Here is an 18,972-nt window from a genome sequence, read left to right as displayed (position 1 = left end):
TATGAACTCTAAACCACAAATTATCCAGTCCTTTCCACTCACAGATATAATCCACCATTTGGCTTTAGAGATAACACATATATAAATGGCTCAATGCGAGCAACACCTCACATTTCCATAGAGATAAAGGATGCAGAGCTCTTCCACATGTATCTGCTGTGTTCCTGTAAGCCTCACATGTCAGGAGGATCTCTTCTCCAGAGTTTTCCACAAGTCTCCAAGTTCGTTTCTGTGAGGGCGGTCTTCACATTCATCAACCTTATTTTGTTCACCCTCCATCAAACAGACTGCATTTCTCAAAACTAACTTTAAAATATGTTCTCAGGGAAGCATTTTTTATTCATCGGCCTGAGATCTGTTATGGAAAAACTTCCTTGTAATTGAAAACATATTGAGTAAAACAGTGATTTTCCAACCTGTTTTTAACCGATGCTTTTCTTTTCCAAACATTATGCAGATCCTGGATAAATGAAATAGAGGCAGGCTGCTTCGCCTGAAGTGTCCCCCCCCCCCCGCCCCCGCCCTGGGGGTGACAGACTCCAAAGCCACATTCTTCATGGCATCTTTTTGGCTCCCTGCAGCTGGCCCCAAGCTACCTCCTATGAGGCTTAAATTCATGCCTCCCAAATTTATTCATCAAGTTGACTCTGGAACGTGCAAAAGGCAGTCACTCAGCCAGTGGCTTCTGAGCAAGTGCCCCGCTGGGTGATGACAGCCAGAGCTCCACTATGCAATGTGGTGGCTTGGGTCAAGTGAAGGAACCTGGTAGTCACCGAGCAGAGTCCTGTCCGGCAGGTGGGATCCTTGGGGAAAGAGTCCCAGAATGTTTCCCTGAGCGGTCACTCCCGTTTGCTGCAGGGTTTGCTCCCCCAAGACCTTGACCAAGAAGTTGATATACCTCATTGCCAGGCGAAGGGTTTCATTTTTGCTCAGCTTTTTGTCCGGAGGGTGAGTGGGAATGAGCTTCCTCAGCTTGGCAAAGGCGCTGTTGACATTCTGCTGTCTCCACCGCTCCCTGCTATTTGTGAAGATCTTCCTGGTCATGTTCGAGTTCCTGAGACAGGAAAGAGAAAGGGCCCTAAGGGCCAATACCTGATAAGAGGGCTATTGGGCATCACATGTCCTGCCAAGAATTTGGGATGTCAGTTCTTCTTGACCCGGGTTTTAGGAAATTCACTTCCTCATTTTTAGGTTTTTCTGAGTCTTCCTTTGGGTAAGGGAAGAAAATGTGGCAGAAGAAAGGACAGGGTAAGAACAATACCTTTCAGCCTTTTTCTCCCTAGCTGTTTCAAAGCCCCCTGTTACAAGGTCGTTTTACCCCAGAACCCTCACTACTGCTTTTATAACCAACTCTTCCTAATTGTCCAGAACCAGGCACAGTATAGGTTTAAGTACTTGTGCAAATAAAATCTATACTTAGCCAACAGGGAGTCGAATATGGATTCTCAAAAAGTATAAGCCGTGATTCTAGATTCCACTAATAAGATAATTGTGGGAATGGAGATGATAGCACAGCTCTCCTCTTAGCTGGCAGACCTCACCTGGAGGGTTGGACCTCACTGTGCAAAAGGTAAAATATCCAGACTGGACCACATTTAGGGGAGTATGAACAGAGTGGTGAAGAGTCTTCAGACCCTCTTTTATGAAAAACACAGTGGGGATATTCAGCATGACAAGAAGAAAGGACAAAGAGAAAGTGAGGGTGACGATTTACCATGGATGCCGTAGAAGATGTTCGGGCCTCCACGAGCCGGCACTCAGGTGACCTTTCCAACTCCAGGACAGTTGATTATCACCATCTACTGCCAAATCTTACTTTGCCATTTTTAACTCTTAGAGGCATGGTCCCCTTTTTGCAGACAGCTTGGATTAACATGTGTGAATGGGAACACGGATGGCGCATCAACGAACAAACCTCTCCGTGATCTTGGCATGTGGCGGACTTTGAACACCACTGCTCTACTCTCCAAGTAGGAACACCCTCATCCCTATCTAAACTCTGTATGATAAAGAAGCAGAACGCTCCCCAGATCCCCGCAATCCTGGGGGAAGGTAGAGCAGGAGTTTAGCACAGGGGAAGAGCCACCCTTCCCTTCAGAGCGTGTGTGTTCTCATCACAGCACCAAACACCAACCAGCTGTGAGGCACTGCCTAAGTCCCTTCACCAACCTGAGCCTCAGTTCCTTAGCTATCTACAATGGGTGTAATTATACCATCCTCTCCTCATAGCCTGCTGTAAGGATTGAGGGGAATGCTGCATGTGAAAGCATTCTGTGAACTATAAACTAAGGGAAACAAGAGCAAACAGAGCATTTGTTTTGTGCCAGGCACTCACGCTACATACATACGCAAGCAGTGTTGGTTGTAGTGACAGTACTATAGACACTGCTGGGATTGGCTGAGGGAGGCCAACACGTCCCAGGTGTCATTTCACTACACGTGTGCTGGCACGTCTGCCCTTCTGTAGGGACCAAATGATGGTCTCAGTTTATTAGAACAAGCCACGCTGTGACCATCGAGCCCTGACTCTATAGGGGTCAGTCGCCAATGGAAGCATCTGCATGGTGGTTAGAAACATAGGCTTTGGAGCCAGAACCCCGGTTTGGCTTTAGGTTCTGCTCCTCCTAGCTGTGTGACCCTGAGCAATCTACTTCAACTCTCTGTCCATCAAATGCCTCATAAGTAAAGGGTGACTCCAGGTACTACCTGTGAGGACAAATAAAATGATCCACGTAAACCACTTTAGCAAAATGGCACACAGGAAGTGCTCAATAAATGTTAAGTGATTACAGTTATTATCTCGACAAATAAAACAGGGGAAGGTAAATGTTCATTGTAATTTAGCGATTTGTTTTCCTAATAAAGAAGCTACAGTGTAATAGAAAAGGTCTGAGCCTGATTTACGTATTTGTTTGTTGTGCTCTGTAAGAGTATATGGACATACAGGTGTGTGTGTGGATGTAGAACATAATACTTAGAAGGATTCAGGCCAAACTGTTGACATGGTTCCTTGGGGGAGGGCAGGGGGTTGGGGGAAGACAGAAAAAGGAGATGAATGGGGCGCATGAGTAGCTCAGTTGGTTAAGTGTCCAACTCTTAATTTCAGCTCAGGTCATGATCTTACAGTTGTTGAGTTCAATCCCCTCATAGAGGCCCCTGCGTAGAGCCCCGAGTCTGGCTCTGCACTGAGTGTGGAGCCTGCTTGGGAGTCTCTCTCCCTCTCCCTCTGCACTTCCCTCCCTCCCTCACTACCCCCTTCCCCATCTCAAAATAAATAAATAAACTTTAAAAAAAAAAGATAGAAAAAGGAGATGGGTGTGTGTTATTTGGTACAGTTGGGTAACATTTTACATTTTTATAATAAGAAAAGATTCATATATTATTTGCTTCATAATAGGAAAAAACTAAGAAAGCTTATGGGCTTTAATGTAGAAAGACCTGGCTTTAAATCTCAGCTCTCCATTTCTTAGATATATGAGTCTGTGAAAATCAGTTAACTTCTTTAACTGATTTCTTCTCTGGAAAATGGAAATAAAGCCATCATCAGGGTTCTTGTGAGGATTAAATAATACATTATATGATGCATATGAATACATAAATGAGACAGTATGTGCCTGCTACATAGGTGCCTAATAAATACAAGGATTCTCTTCCCTATGCAGATGGGAAGTGTCATTACTCCAAAGAATAGCATTTTTCAATTACCTGCATGCTCCCAGGACATTTCCCCATCCCTGTTTTTTTTGCCTTTCCTGTTTCTGCCTAGGTTGGAGACAGATTGCTGTGCTGAGAACCAGTGGTAAGGGGAAGCATGGCGGCCCAAGCTGACTGGCTGGCTTCAGGCTCCCTCCAGCAGCCACTCAGGTCTACTTCCTTTCTCTGTGGAGACACTCTTAGTAGGACCCATGATCCAATTACAATCATATGCGCTCCGAGCTTAGGCATCAACACTTACTGACCCCATGTGCCGGACGCTGTGCCGGCTGCTGGATGCTGAGGAAACCAATGCCTTGTGAATGGAGAGAGAAGCACAGGGGCTGTAGGGGCAGAGAAACAGCACCTACCCCAGGCATTCCAGGGGGATTCCCGACCGACCAAGGGGGTGCACAAGGTGATACCGAAGGCCTCTTTCTGCTCTGAAATGCCACAATGACCTGCCTATTGCTTTTTATTATCTAACTTACCTTATTTCTAAATAACCTAGTCTTTCACCTACAATGAAAATAGGAGTGTTGTCAGAACTTGTAACCAACTAAAACTGAAATATGACAGTCTGAGCTTAAATCACGGGATTTTAAGATAGAAAACTATCCAGTTTTGCTCACACCGAGGCCGGCTGCTTTGCAGCCAGGACTGTGGGAGCAAAGTTACTTTCAAGCTTCTCTTGTCAAAAGAGGGTTTAGCTCACTCACTAAGTCAACTCTAGTCCCTTGGGGGAGCGGGGGCGGGGGTGGGGGACAGGGGCCATCTTTTTCAAGCTGGGAAGAAAAAGATTAGGCAGGATAAACTAACTGGTGTTCTCTTCTAAGAGGGCTCAATCCCATTGTGCTAGAAGCAGACAGAGGAAATAAGGAGAGGAAAAGATAGGCTTCAGAAATGTAGCCTGCCCTCCTGGAAGGCGCTTAATAATTCCTTGTTGATTTATCCTCAAGGGTGTTACTCTTCTCCACAGGGGGAAATTGAAATCAGCGATTTAACAAGCTGGAAAAATTCAAAGCAGCGGTCACTGGAAAATTACTAAAGTACTTATTAAATCAAAGGAAAATTGCATTTAGTGTTTTCCCAGTTGTAAGGACTGATTACTGCTAAGCTTGATTTCAGAATAATTTAAGAGCTTGAAAAATACACCAGATGCCACAGAAGCAGAAGACATCTGATAGATGTCAAAACAGAGGTAAAGCATGTTGTCCCAAGGTCACGCAGGGAATCAGTGGCACAGCCTGTGTCCCATGCCTCTGTATTTATGCATCTTGTCACCACTGACTCCTGATGGGTCAGGGTCCATAACCTTTTTTGTGCCATGGACTCTTTTGGCAGTCTGGGGAAGTCTAGGGAAGGACTCTACCCCAGAACAATAATTTTAAATACATAAGATAAAAAGCTTTTGGTTCCCTTCTCAAAATAATTATTTTAAATGCATGAATTGAAATACATGGACGCATAAAAATGACCAATTATAATTAATACTTATTAAAATAATTTAAAAATGCAACGCAGTAATAATGCACTTTCTTTTTTTAAACACATTAAATGATTTACTACTGTAATTTCTACACGGTGATACGTAAACGGTTTTTTCAAAAGATCTGCAACATCTGTGAGATGAAGGGATTTATGATTTTTGTTGGTGATGTTGTCACCAGTACTAATCTTTATCGCCCATAAGTAAAGGAAATGCAAAATTTAGATTAAAGGTGACTGGAAATAAAGATGTAATTTTTTTCCCCGTCCAGATATATAGAACCCTGATTTCTACTCATAGACCTCTGGGTGAGTGGGTGTCACGAACCTGGGGTTAAAAATGCCTGGGCAGGAGAAGCGTGATGGTAAATATAACAGGAACATAGGTGGGCACAAACTTCTATTATGGTGCCACCACTGAAGGTCACAGGTTACCAGAGAAAAGAATGATAATTATGCCCCCACAGAAAGTGACCTATGCCCCCAATAGGGGTTGCTGCTTTTTTTGTATGCCAATGGTGTCTAGACACAGAGCACCCCTGCCACAGGAAAGGGTGCAGCAAAGGGTCACAGCTAACATTCCTGTGGTGGCCTGTCCCCGACATTCAGACTCATATAGCTCTTTGTTCATAAGACTTTAAATTTCTCTTCCTGTCATTTGGTTTCTTCTTTCATCTTTTTCTTGAAAACAAGTGAAAATAGTCTCCAGAAAGAGAGAGATGAAAGGTAGTTTATAGAGTTGGGTTAGGGTAAGGTACCTAACCTCCAACACTGGATATGGTTTTGCCTTTTGAAATTATTATAGAAGTAACACATGCTCATCCAAGAAAAAAAAACACAAAAACAAAAACGAAAACGAAGCGGTACACAAGTGCATACAGTAAACAAATACAAGGCTCTCTATCTATCTATCGAATTTTTTCTCCCAGCAGTAGCCAGTTTGGTGTGTGTATAAATGATATATATCCTTTATATACCATGCATATGTCGTTTAAAAATCAGAACACACACTATTATGCAAGTTACTTTTCTCATTAGATAACCCCGCATGTTGATGTTCTAAATACATACATTTACCATGAATCACAGTCTTTGGGTGGGTACCCCGTGCTCCGGGAGAGTTCCACCCGCGCCTCACCGCCCCATGCACCTGCGTCCCCTGCCCACCCCGCCCGACCTGCTGCCCTCGCCCACTTCACTTCCCGGCTTTCCCCCTTTTTCTCTTCTTAACCTTCGCTCCCCCGGGCCTGCGGAGCCCGGCCTTGTGAACAAGGCGTCCCGGAAAGCATCTGGTGCTCAAGTTTCACACCTGCCAGGTTCGGGGGAGTAAGCTCACCGGTACGCAGAAGCTACCCAAACGGCCCCAGGAGGTGCTCCGGGGTGTCTCCAGCATCCGTATCAAGGTGAAGCGGCCGGGCCAACACGCACTAGGGGACCGCTTTGCTCCCCCGGAGCCCCGCCACCACCCCTACCGCTCGGAAAGCCCCCAGGTCTCACTGAGTCGACTTGGTAGCCGCGGCCAAGTCGCCTCCACATCCCTGTCCTCCAGGGCGACCACGGCTCAGACCCGGCGCTGCGCGGGAGACCCGCTGACCCATGAGTCCGGCCCCGGCGGCACCCACGTACCGCAAGGATCGACGCACCTGCTCGCCAAGAGCCGGGAGACCGCGCCGTCGTTGTCGCGGTCGCTGGCCGTGTGCGCCCTCGCCTGGACGCCGCGCCTCCGCTGCTGCCTTTATAGGACCCGGGCCTTTGTCTCCAGGCCCCACGGGGCCCCTTCCTGCCCGGGTTTCCCGCCCGTCCCTCCCGGGTCCCCGTGCTCCCGCTTCCCAGGCCCACGATCCACACCCGCTAGATCGGGTTTTCTGGGGGTGGGGGTCCGAAACCCGCGTTTTAACTAAGTATTCCAGGAGATGAGGACGCACTGCGAAGTACAGCAGTCACTGCACTGGGCAGACGCCTGGATTTATGCATCTCAGGTTCCACGGTGCCCAGCACAGAGCTCCGCTATTTCAGTGGCCTTCTAACCGGTCTTCTGCTTCTACGCTTTCTCTTTCCATCTACTATCCAACATCACTCAGAATGATCCTATGAAAACCCTTAGGTGGCTCTCCATTTCACTCAGAACTAACCTGAAGTCTTCATAATGGCCCCTAGGATACCCTTTACCTGACCTGTCTGTCCCTTCTCTCCCTGTGGTTTAGTCAACTGCAGTCCCTCTGACCTTTGTTGTTTCAGGAACACACCAAACACCCTCCTGCCTCAGGACCTTTGCATTGTTTTCTCTGCCAGAAACACTCTGCCTCCAAGTTATCCACATAGTTCCCCCTCACACATACCTCTTTTCATTCACTCAACAGTCGCCACTGAGCACCTACTAAGGTCCAGCACCTGTTCAGGTGCAGGGAGACAACCTCAAACAAAACAGACACAAATCCCTGTTCTCAGGGAACTGACATTCTTCAGGTCTTTGGTCACATGTCACCTTCTCCTGAAGATCCTCTGAGCACAATATCTAAAATTGCACCTTCTCACACACAGGGACTCTTCACCCTCCTGCCCTATTTATTCTCCTCTTTAGTGCTCATCTCCATTTAGTAATGCTTTACTTATTTATTCTGTCTCCTCCCAACCCCAGTGAATAGGCTTTCACCAAACATCGGTTGATTAATGAATGGGTAAGTAATGAGTTTATACACATCACATTCTCTGAAGGACCCAGCATAGGATTTGGTACAATAAATTCACAGTGCAATTCAGCTTAGTGGATAAGAGTAAATGACTTTGGAGTTGTATTACTCAGATTGAAATCCCTGGTCCACCCCACTTACGTGACCTTGGCAAATTATATTATTTCTCCCTGCCTCAGTTTCCTTATCTGTGAAATATGGTCAGTGATAGGATTGTGAGGGCAACTACTGGCTCCCTTTCCTAGGAGAGAATTATATAGCCCCACCCACTGCCATGTGACTGGCAGTGCTTCCCTGTAGGTGGTGGGAGAGGACTGCATGTCCAGGCTTGGCCACGTGATTTGCATGGGCCAATGGAATGTGAGCAGACCTGACAGCCACGGTGATGGAATGGGAGCTTTTTTTTTTTCTTTTTGAAATTTTTTGTCAAATTGGTTTCCATACGACACCCAGTGCTCATCCCAAAAGGTGCCCTCCTCAATACCCATCACCCACCCACCCCTCCCTCCCACCCCCCATCTACCCTCAGTTTGTGGAATGGGAGCTTTAAGAGCCATTCCTGGTTGGGCTCAGTCATGAGAAGGTTATGTTTGGGGTTGCTCTTTCAGCCTGGAAGCCATGGAGCAAACCCATAACCAACCACAACAGCCCCCATGTAACACGAGTGAAGAGTAAATCTTTGCTGTTGTAAGCCACTGAGAATTTGTGGTTGTTTGTCCCCCTCCTTAAAAAAAAATCAGTTATTATTATAAATTTTAAAATCTGTTGCATGAATTGCTAGTTTCTCAGGAGGCAACAAGGTAAAGAAAACTCTACATCTGGCTTCAAGGGGTTCGCAGCCCTTGGGAGGGAGAGGCATGACAAAAATGACTAAATACAAGACAGTCCTGAGTGCCAGAGGGTGCGAACTTGGAGCTGGGGAGGCAAAAGATTCTAGCTGGAGGATCAGAGACAGCTTGTGGGAGGGATGGCATTTAAACCAGCCCTGAGGCATAGGTTGCCTCTGACATTTGTGGGATCCAGGACAAGGGTACAGATGGAGACTCCTGACTCATTTTTTTTCCCACTGCCCAGCTCTGTCCTGCTATGTGAAGGGCCTTGTGTATATGATGTGGATTCCCAGTGCACACGGACCCAAGAAAGAGCCCTGTGCAGGCTCTGAAATGGGCTCAGGGCCATTTGAGCAGAAATCCAGGGGTCCTGAATACCCAGAGTGTGATCTAGAATGTGGGAAATGGAGGTGCCTCCTTAGCACAGCAGGCAGTGCGTCAGTCTCACAGAATGTGGGAAATGGGCACCAGATGGGGACTGGAGGGCCAGTAGAGGGCCATCTAAAGCACAGACCCAAGGCAGGGGTCCCAGTTGCTTGGCTGGAAAGGTGGGAAAAGCTGTAGGAATTACACAGGAGTGGTGGACAGGACAGTCCCTGTGATGCCAACTGGGAGCGATATGTTTAGATTTACAGGTTACAAAGCTCATTCTGGTGGCAGCACAAAGGGTGCACTGGAGGGTGAGTTGGGGAGAATTAATTGGTTAATTTGTGCACAAAAAGCACCTCTAAAAACACAAGCTAATATTTCCAACAAACATTCCCAATTTGTCTTCTTTCTGACCTTCTGTCTTATGTACGTGGAAGGGGAATTGAGGCCTCCCAGGGCCCGTGTTTTTCTGCCATGCCTTGTTAGGTCACAATTCTCATAGACCACATGTTGTATTTTAAAGCATGAACCTACATTACCTTTCCTCTTAGCCAAAAACCTGTGAGGTAATGTATTTGCTTAATGGCGTGTTCTGTGGTTGTAAAAAAAAGAATTGTGGCAACTGGGTAGCATGATCAGAAATGTGTGATGCAAAATGAAACAATCAGCTATAGAGTGGGATCTGTGTACAACTGAACAAGGGCTGACAGAAAGGCGAAGATTACAGAGAAAGGGGCATAGCTGTGCTGGCACATGGGGACCAGGGTTGACATCTGTTCTCTTCTCAAAAATGTCTTACATATTATTGTTGCTTTTATCATTTTTAAAACTGGGAAACAATTTTGGTGCACCGTTCCACTTAGCGGTGATTCTTCAGATGATGGGCCCTCTCCCATTCCAGTCTCCCAATGTGGAAAGTTAGGGGCTAGGTCCTGGTCCCCCAGGGGAAGGGGTTGGAGGAGAAATTTGCATAATCCGATTATTGAAGGATTAAGTTTGGGCAGCTAAACGCCTCTGTGTGCTCAAGCTAAAACCCTTACTATTCATGGCTCTCACTGCCCCCTGGAGAGACTGCACCTGCGGGCTCCTGGCGAGGGAAGGGCAGGTCGCTAGGAGAGCCTGGGCATTGTCAGGCTCTCTGCTTCTGCTCCCTTAATTGATCTGTCTGGATTAGCCTGTGAATACTGGACCTCTAGTCCTATGTGCAGGGGGTGTCAGCTTCAGGAAAGACCAAACCTGGGGGTTTCAGAAGGGATTTCTGTCAGCCCAGGTTGTTGGGGGGCCAAGGTCATTTTGGCTGGAAGTCAAGCATCAGCTTTATCCAGTCTTAAACCTCCTTTCCTCTCTCCTCATTCTTAGCTCCCTTCCCAATCCCCAATTCAGCATATCTAGGCCCCAATCCAACCATCCATCTCTCCATTGATCCATCCACCTATCCACCCACCCATCCACCCATCCACGCATCCATGCATCCATCCACCCATCCATGCATCCATGCATCCATCTATGCATCCATCCATCCATCCATCCATCCATCCCTTCTTCCATCCACCTATTATGTATGCACCCATCAATTTACTCATCACATGAATTAGCTGGTTCTTCATAGTTTAGAATGAAGTTAATAGAATTCACTAGTAAATCCTTTTAGGTGGGTTTTGTTCCTTCAAGTGTTGTATCTCTTAAATCAATTTTGGTACTTTGACATATAAACTTTGACATTTTCAAAATCATTAATAAAGTGTTATATATTATATATATATATATATACATATACATGTATATATATACATACATATACATATATATGTGTATGTATATGTGTGTATATATATATATATACATTATATTCAATGATTTAAAAAAATATCTGTATTTGTGTTGCCTTTCTCATTCCTCATGTTATGTGCTCATGACTTCTTTCTCTACTTGATTAGCTTTGCAGAAGCTTATGCATTTTATTGTTCTTTTTGATAACTACCTCTGTGATACAATTAATGTCTACTCTATCTTTATTAAATCTGCTTTTCTCATTTGCTTACATTTATTTTGTTCTCTCTCCACCTCCCATTCTTAGATTGAGTGCTTATTTTATTAATTTTCAGGCTATGACTTTTCTTCTGATATACCTTTTGTGTCATCTTGTGTTTCCATTTATGCTATCGCTGTCATTATTTTCTAACATCTGTTGTTTATTTTAATTTTTCTTTTTTAAAGAAAATCTTTAAAATTTTCTTTGTTGTTGTACTTTTGGTTAGCCATTTGCTATTAATTTCAAATGTTATTGTGGTGTAGTCAAATATATGCTCCATACATTTTTTGCTTTGGGATATTTATTGAGAGCTTCTCTTTGGTAAAATAGATGATCAACTGTTACAAATAATCCATAAGCTGTAGAGGTATAGCTCTGTTTGAAAAATAAAATGTCTTTATACACATCCACTAAATCAATCCTTTGCATTCTTCTGGGGAGTTTTGGTCTATTATAATCTATTTGACAGGGTTATATGAAAATCTCCCTCTACTATTTCATGTTTGTTCCTCCCTTTCGGTTTGTCCAGGAGTATTTGCTTTAGATCTTTATATTTTAAGATACGGTGCATTTGACACATGAAGACTCATTAAAGTTTTATTGATTTAGAGAACTGTACCCCATATCGATGTGAAACGGCCCTCTTTGCCTTGCTTTTCATCATGAATTTTATATTATTACATCCTACCCTGCATTCTCAAAATAAAAGTGTCCATTCTTTTACAGTGAATTTGTCATTGTGTGGGTGTGACTCTTGGCCACAGGTTTTATCTTTCTGTGAAACTTTATTTGGCAAATTGAAATTCCTTTGCCACCCTGGTTTGTTAAAGGGGCACCATCGCCATGATGAATTCTCCACGGCAAATCTCATTCTAGTTTACTTGCTTATTGGCTTGCCTGCTGTACACTAAGTGTCAAGAGGGCAAGGACTTAACTTTGTCACTCGCTAAACCCCACAAGCTGTGCTCACTGCCCATGAAAGCTGCTTGATAAGACATTTGTTGAATGAATGCAAGACAGCATTCATTCGGATTCATTTCTCCAAATGGCTGCGTCCAGCCTCCCCTGCTTTCTGTCAGAAGACACATAGCTTGTTGCTGTGAAATGAATGCTTCCCAGGCCACAGGAGAGGTTTTGGTGATTATTTTTTAAGAAGAGAAGAGCATTCTGGCTGCTGTACGCAGAGGGTGAGAAGAGATGTGAGGAGACTACCTAGCAGGCTGTGACAAGAGAGAGGGTGCTGGGTTGACCTGGGGGTAATACTGAGCACCAGTTAGGGAAGCCAGACGCCAAATCGTCTACCCCATTATTTAGCACGAAGTACTAGGTGTCATGCAAGGTATTACACCCAACTTTTTTCATTTATTGTGAGAAATTATATATTTTGATTATAAAGTTACATAATGAGTTATCATTCTTGACAAAACAAAATATTGCTCCCAAAGAAGTTAAATATGAAAAAGTATGCCCAAAGAAGCAAGACTTCCTATGCAGCTGTTTTACTAGTGGTTCTCAGACAAACATCATTCCAGAGCCAGCAGTGGCTGTAAATTCTCATGGACGTTAATGTCACTGCATTCACAGGACCCATAGAGTCACTTAGAGGTTAGCTTACCTCCTCTGAGGCTTTTCCTGCCTCCTCTCCTCTAACCTCCTCCAAATGAAAAAGTAATAAAGCAAGTGGCTGCAGAGAAAGGCAGGGCATCTGGAAGGAGAAATAAGCTGACATGGCCCACATCTCTACTGGAGCACTGGGAAGGGTGCTGGATGGGTGAGAGCTTTGGTCTTCTCTCACAAGGAAAGAGAGATCTGGCTGCTTTATTGTCATTTCTGGACTTTCCTGAGTCATTCCCTAGTCATGACAGAAAAGGAAAGATGCTAGAATCTGCAGACCAGAGTCTCGGATGTATACGGGCTTTGTGGCCCTGGACATATTCACAGACAGGAACAATAAAGAAAAAAATTGATTTAGGAGGGAAAAAACCCTCTGTCCATTGGGTTTTTTCCCCTGCAGCACACAGCGACTTTAGCTGACCAAGGAAGAGAAACAATATTACTCTGTAAACAAAGTTATCCTTACTTGGAAGGTGGCCACAGCCTGCCTCGTCGAGTTAGCAGACATCCTGCATTGAAGAAGCATCAAACATTGAATCTCAGGGATGGTCCTCAACTGGATCCAAATGTGAAGCCCTGTTTGAATAGAGAAGCAGGGGGGGGGGGGGATGTTGAATGATCCATCCACAATCAGATTTGCAAAGTTTCCTGCACTCTTGTAACACTATCTTTTGGATGCCTTTTCTCATTTCCTCTGTTTTCTCTGTTTGCTGTCTAATCCTGTGTCTTGTCTGGGATAAGTACAACGATAAGATTACTGGTCCGGATCGCAAGTAGAGGAATTTATTAATTGCTTTAGAGGCCCATACTGCTGTGTCACCTTCTCAATTAAACTGGCTACTTATTGAAGAAACAAAAACCTGAAATAATTGCAAAATAAATTTTTTTCACCCTTCTGAGGCTGTTTTCTAAACAAATAGGAATCACAAATACTCACCGATTTGCTGGGAATTAAGAGGGATATAGTACTAAGAAATACCAAGTGGGTAATAGCTAAGAGAAGGCCTTTGATCAGCTGCAGAGGCAGACTGACTGGTGTTTGGATCCTTGCTCTGACACTCGTTGCCATCCTGAGCAAGTTACTCAAAGTCTCCCAGCTTCAATTTTCTCAGCTACGAATTGGAAACATTCTCACGAAGCCGAGGCTTCATGGCTTACTGTGAAAATTCAGTGAGTGATTTGGAGTAAATGCTTCTTAAAAACGGTGATAACAGGCAACTAATAAAATCATAGTTGCTCAATAAATGTTTTCATTTTTATTACCAGGAAAAACTCTATTCTAAAACTAGATTGAGAGTCTGAACACATGCCTCTAATATCCTCCACAGGGTACTTTCCTGTTTATCTTTCATTTGCCCAACCCAGCCATCCTGGCTCCCACCTCCCTCCTTCCAATTGCTTTGGGTCCTGTGCTGCTAAGAAGCATTCATTTCCTTTGAATCAAACAGAGCCCAGAGCTGGATGAAGGAGATATCAAAGAGGGGAAAGAAGAGTTTCTCTTCAGCGTCAGGATCCCTCTTAGAATTAATTTCTACTCTCCAGTTCCCCAGACCGAGGACCTCTTAGTAACACCCAGTACACACATGCACACACATATCTCCATCAGGACACCTGGTGTTGAGGCCTGTCCAGAGCAAATGTTGACCATTGCAGCAGAAAGCAGGGCACATAACTGCCTCAGGCAAGTGGGCTTTTCTTCCCATAGTGACAATTAGAGGGACGTGCAGCCCTGGGTGTGCCCAGCTGCTGACACTCTCAAGATCAGGCTGGCTTGGCCTTCACTCTGAGGGCTGGAGCAGAGAGTGCTAATTCCAGCCAATAACCCCAAGGGCAGTGGGAAAGCAAGGGGGGGGGGGGGGGGGGGGGGGGGGGGAGCAGAACCAAGTACTGGAGAAAAGAAAGAGGTGGGGTGGGACTCTCCTTCTCCTCTTTATATTCTCTGGTCGTTGTATAAGAGACATGACTCATCAAATGGGTCCCCTAGACGAGGATTTGGACGCTCTGTGGGCAGCAGATAAGAGTGCAGCCTTCTCGCAGAAAGTAAATTCATTGAATACTCCCCATAAAGTCAATAATGCCAGGCTTATCAGCTGTCCTCATTCCTCACTCAGCCCCCTGGGGACCAGACTTGAAATAAAGGCCACAGCTCCAGGGGCTGGAGAGTGGAGGCGCAGGACTGGGCTAGGAAGGGGCCTCTGCCCCCCTGGGTCATATTTTTGGCAGGTGGGGGAAATCTGCCAGGCCTGAGCTGCCCAGAGTCCTCAGCTTCCCAGACTGACAAATCCCGAACCAAACACATACATCGAGGGGATGAGGGAGGCACCCCTCACCCTCAAATTGAGCAGATGTTTTCAGGAGGTTCCACTGGGGCTTCTTAGGACAATTAGAGGATGTTATTTTAAATGTAACCAATAAAAAACCTACAGAGGAAACCTTGATTTCTTGCCACACACATACTTCTGCACTACCCAAGAGCACATCTATCTTCCCTGGCCGGTGGAGATCTGGCTTCCTTACAAGTTGCCTGAACTAAGGAGAGTAAAGTCCGTTGTTAGCACAAGTTGCCCTGTCGTACAACTAGAACAGTTCCTCTTTCCACTTTGGAGACCAGAGTCTCCAGAGGCAGACAGACAACAGGGAAATGAGGACCAAGTTAAGACCTAGAATTTAACATCTCTCCTGGGCACATCGCCTTTCCTGACTTCTGCTTTCCCCAGTTCCCATAGCTAAGACTTGTCTCCACATGGAGAGTGCAACCGGTCCTGGTTTCCAGCTGAAGCAGCAGGTGTAGAAATGGCTCCAGCCTCTTCCCCACTTCTCTCACATTGCTGGATTGTGCTGCCTCAGGTCTAACACTGACCAGTGTGTCCTCGCTCCTTTACCCCTTTCCAGAAATTGCTTTCAAATCTTCTCCAGAACCCAGGACCTCACTACCAACTCTCCTGCCCCAATTTATCTACACTTTTGTCTTGGCTCTCTAATTCCCTGAACCCTCTGGATAAGACCCTACATTGGTCCCATAATACTTCTTCTCTGTGGCCTGCAGCCCCATTTCCCAGACCAATACCAAGTGCCCCTCAGCCTCAAACACTTCCTGTCCCTGGATGCCCTGTGTCTGTGTCTGGCAATGACTGGGAATTCTAGTAGTGACCTTACCTGAGACACTTGGCATCTTATGTCCACCTGGGTAAGCCTCAGTCCTCTGTCCCTGCAACTGTAGGGATCCCAGGGTTTCTGGGATCAGTCTCAGTGAACCTAAATTCTCCCCAATCCCCACCTGGCCTTGGAGGTGCTTCATGAATATTTGTTGAGACAACAAATGAACCTCAGTTCTCAGCACAGTACCTGTGAGTAGTAATTTAGCCAGAAGTGTTTATTAAAGACACCATGTTCTTACTCAAATATCGTTTCTACACTTTCTCTTATCCAAACTTCACAGCAGGATATTCAGGGCCCCCTCCCACCCCAGTCTGCTCCTTGCCCACTTTTCTAGTTGTATTTCTTTAAACTATTTATCCATACATAGCCAGGTGGTCTTCTGAGACGAGATGAGACTGGGCGCTTTCAGGGTAGTATGGCCATAGACTATAGCCAGGCAGTGTTATGTACTGTCCTATAAAGCCCATTCTGTGATTTTATTGACTTCCTTTCTTCAGAAATGCTTTCTTCCCTTTCTTCATGCAAATTTTCTGTTCATTAAGTCTTAAGATCCAGCTGCACCTCACTGTCCCTCCCCTGCCCTCCTTCCTAGAGCTTTTTCTAGCTTTGGATGCTCAGGCTGCCTTCCACAAAGTCTGGGACCTTTGGTCCCTTTTTCTAAGCTTGGTCTTTCAGACTCAATTCTGTTAAGTATTGTTTTAATCCCATGTCCTGTCTCCCTAGAAGACAAAGCATGTAACTGTGCCTTTGAGATCAGGGTCATTTGTTATCACCAGATCTCAGGAGAGGGCCCTCTACCAGGAGAACTCTTAAATATCTAATCTCACAGAAAAATTATTCCTTGGGTTTATTAGGAAAATATGTTCATAGGATTTATTGCAAAAGTAGAAATAAAAGCAAGATAATAATATTACCAATATCTATCATTATTGAACATCTACCAGAAGCTGTAGATTTCCTATATTTCTTTTTTTTTTTTTACATTTACTTATTTATTTATTTTGAAAGAGACAGAGAGCGCCAAGTAGGGGAGAGGGCAGAGAGGGGGGGGGACAGAGGATCTGAAGTGGGCTTTGTGCTGACAGCAGAAATGTACCGAAGTCTGAACCACCCAGGTGCCCCCCTGTATTTCTTATAATAACCCTTAGAGGTTAGGTATTAACTTCAGCCCCATTAGTTGGAAAAAAATTGGAACTCAGAAGTTAAATAACTAGCCCACGATCACAAAACTAGAAAGTGGTGCTCCTGGATTTGAGTCTCAATCTGTACAACTCCTAAGCCCTTGTTGCTCTCGTCAAACGCTCTCAATGTGCATTATCCAATATTGCTAGCTACTGGCTACATGATGCTATTTAATTTAAAATTAAACATTCCGTTTCTTGGTTATATTTGCCACATTTCAAGTGCTCAATACTCACATGTGGCTAGTGACTACTGCACTGGACAGTGCAGACAGAGATCATTCCCAGCATCACCGGATGCTCTATTTGGACAGTACCGCTACACATGTTCTGGTCTTCCAATAGGATATGGAGGAAAGACAGCTCATGGTGAATGATAACCGGCATGACAGGAGGCAAGGACAGCTTCCTAAAAGCAAAGGCTTTCCCTTGGTCTGTGAAGTCACCCTTTGGTTTTTCTGTTAAACAGGATGTGGTTGGATTAGAGGTTTGCACAGTTTAAGCTCCAAAACAAACTCGTACACCCTCCAACTATCATTCTTCTAAGAGAGCTGACAAACTATGGTGGTAATATAGGTTCAGAAAATTAGTCACCCAATTACCCTTCCTGCAATATTCATTCACTAGAAAATTTTCTCCAAATTATTGAAACTAGAGGGAAAGATTGAATCTAGGAGTTTTAGATGAGGAAAAAAAAACTGGTGATAAATATGAAATTAGTTAAACTTACAGAAGCCTAAGAATAATGATACCAGCTGCTAAAGGGCTCTTGCTGCTAAATCAAATTTCGGAATGGTCAACTAAAAAGGATACAAATGAGTAATAAGTGAGAAAATAAGTTTTAAAGAGGATTACTAAATTTACAGAGCAAATCAAAGAAGAATTGGAGGAAAGGAAGGAGAAAAAACAAAAAACCTAAAAATCTGTCTTCTAAAAACTGTGACAAGATTATTCCTTTAAATCTTTAACAAAGAATGTTATTTATATATTATTAATTTTTGTAAAACGTGGAAGGACATTCTCTAGGAAAATCATAGTACAAACAATGGGGTACAGTACACATCCAAAAAGAAAACCATATTAGAGACAACTATAGGATTCGGTGTTACCATGATTTAAAATTTTGGCCATTCTAACAGGTGTGCAGTGGATACCTCATTGTGGTTGTAATTTGCATTTCCCTGACGGTTAATGATGCTGAACATCTTTTTAAAAAGTTATATTAATAATCAGTATTATAGCTCTCTGTCTTTACTCCTCTATTAACAATGATAACTTTTACTCCCTTCAGAAAATGCTGGTACACTTAGCACCTTGGGTCAGCAGTTTATATGAAGGTTGGGTACGTTACATGGAGGGGAGAAGAACAGTCATAGGGAAACTTTCTTAAACAGCAAAGGTGTAAATTTAGGTTAGAAATAGAAGCAGTAGTAACTTTTAGTAAAGATGGGCATTTCCACAAGATTTCTGGAAAAGTATACATTTCGGAAGAGGAAAACGCTGAAATTCAGCATACTTTGCATTTTTGTGTAGAAAGAAAAAGATAAGAGCCCCAGACACAAAGTGTGATGAAGCAGAGCTGGGGCACAGGCTGAACCACCTGCAAGCTCTGACCGAAGTCACTTCTCGTACCAGTGACAGCACAAAAGATGGTTTCTAATTATCAGCAGAGCAAGGACTGGTTTGTTTGTTAATATTTGCTTCAGTAATAGCTCATGAGGTGTTCATGGAAGAAATTATGACAAACAGAAATGGCAACATCTGCCCCAGGTTTATTGAGATGTAATTAACCTATAACACTGTTTGAGTTTAAGGTGTACAACATAATATATGATAGATGATATGTATTGTGAAATGATGACAAGTTTAGTTAACATCCATCACCTCACGTGGCTCAAGGTTTTGTTTTCTCGTGA

The 18,972-nt window shown here is 44.3% G+C and overlaps 2 protein-coding genes across 2 annotated transcripts in view; both read right to left on the bottom strand.

Moving 5' to 3' along the window:
- Positions 1-674: 674 nt before the first annotated feature.
- On the bottom strand, positions 675-1,259 carry TAL2 (TAL bHLH transcription factor 2). The gene has a single exon (XM_049653783.1). It carries the CDS (start codon positions 1,042-1,044, stop codon positions 727-729), a length of 318 nt encoding a protein of 105 aa, XP_049509740.1. The 5' UTR covers positions 1,045-1,259; the 3' UTR covers positions 675-726.
- Positions 1,260-17,299: 16,040 nt separating this feature from the next.
- FKTN (fukutin) overlaps positions 17,300-18,972 on the bottom strand; it is a 67,324-nt gene continuing 65,651 nt past the window's right edge. Inside the window, exon 10 of the mRNA XM_049627393.1 lies at positions 17,300-17,514. Within this exon, the coding sequence (XP_049483350.1) occupies positions 17,300-17,514 (215 nt within the window). The remainder of the gene's footprint in view (positions 17,515-18,972) is intronic.

The sequence above is a fragment of the Panthera uncia genome, chromosome D4, assembly GCF_023721935.1.
Source record: "Panthera uncia isolate 11264 chromosome D4, Puncia_PCG_1.0, whole genome shotgun sequence".
NCBI lineage: Eukaryota > Metazoa > Chordata > Mammalia > Carnivora > Felidae > Panthera > Panthera uncia.
Note: the sequence above shows the minus strand (reverse complement) of the source record. Positions and strands in the feature narration are given on the sequence as shown.

Coding starts and splice junctions, on each gene's coding strand:
- TAL2 (XM_049653783.1), bottom strand. CDS start 1,044: ATGACCAGGAAGATCTTCACAAATAGCAGGGAGCGGTGGAGACAGCAG.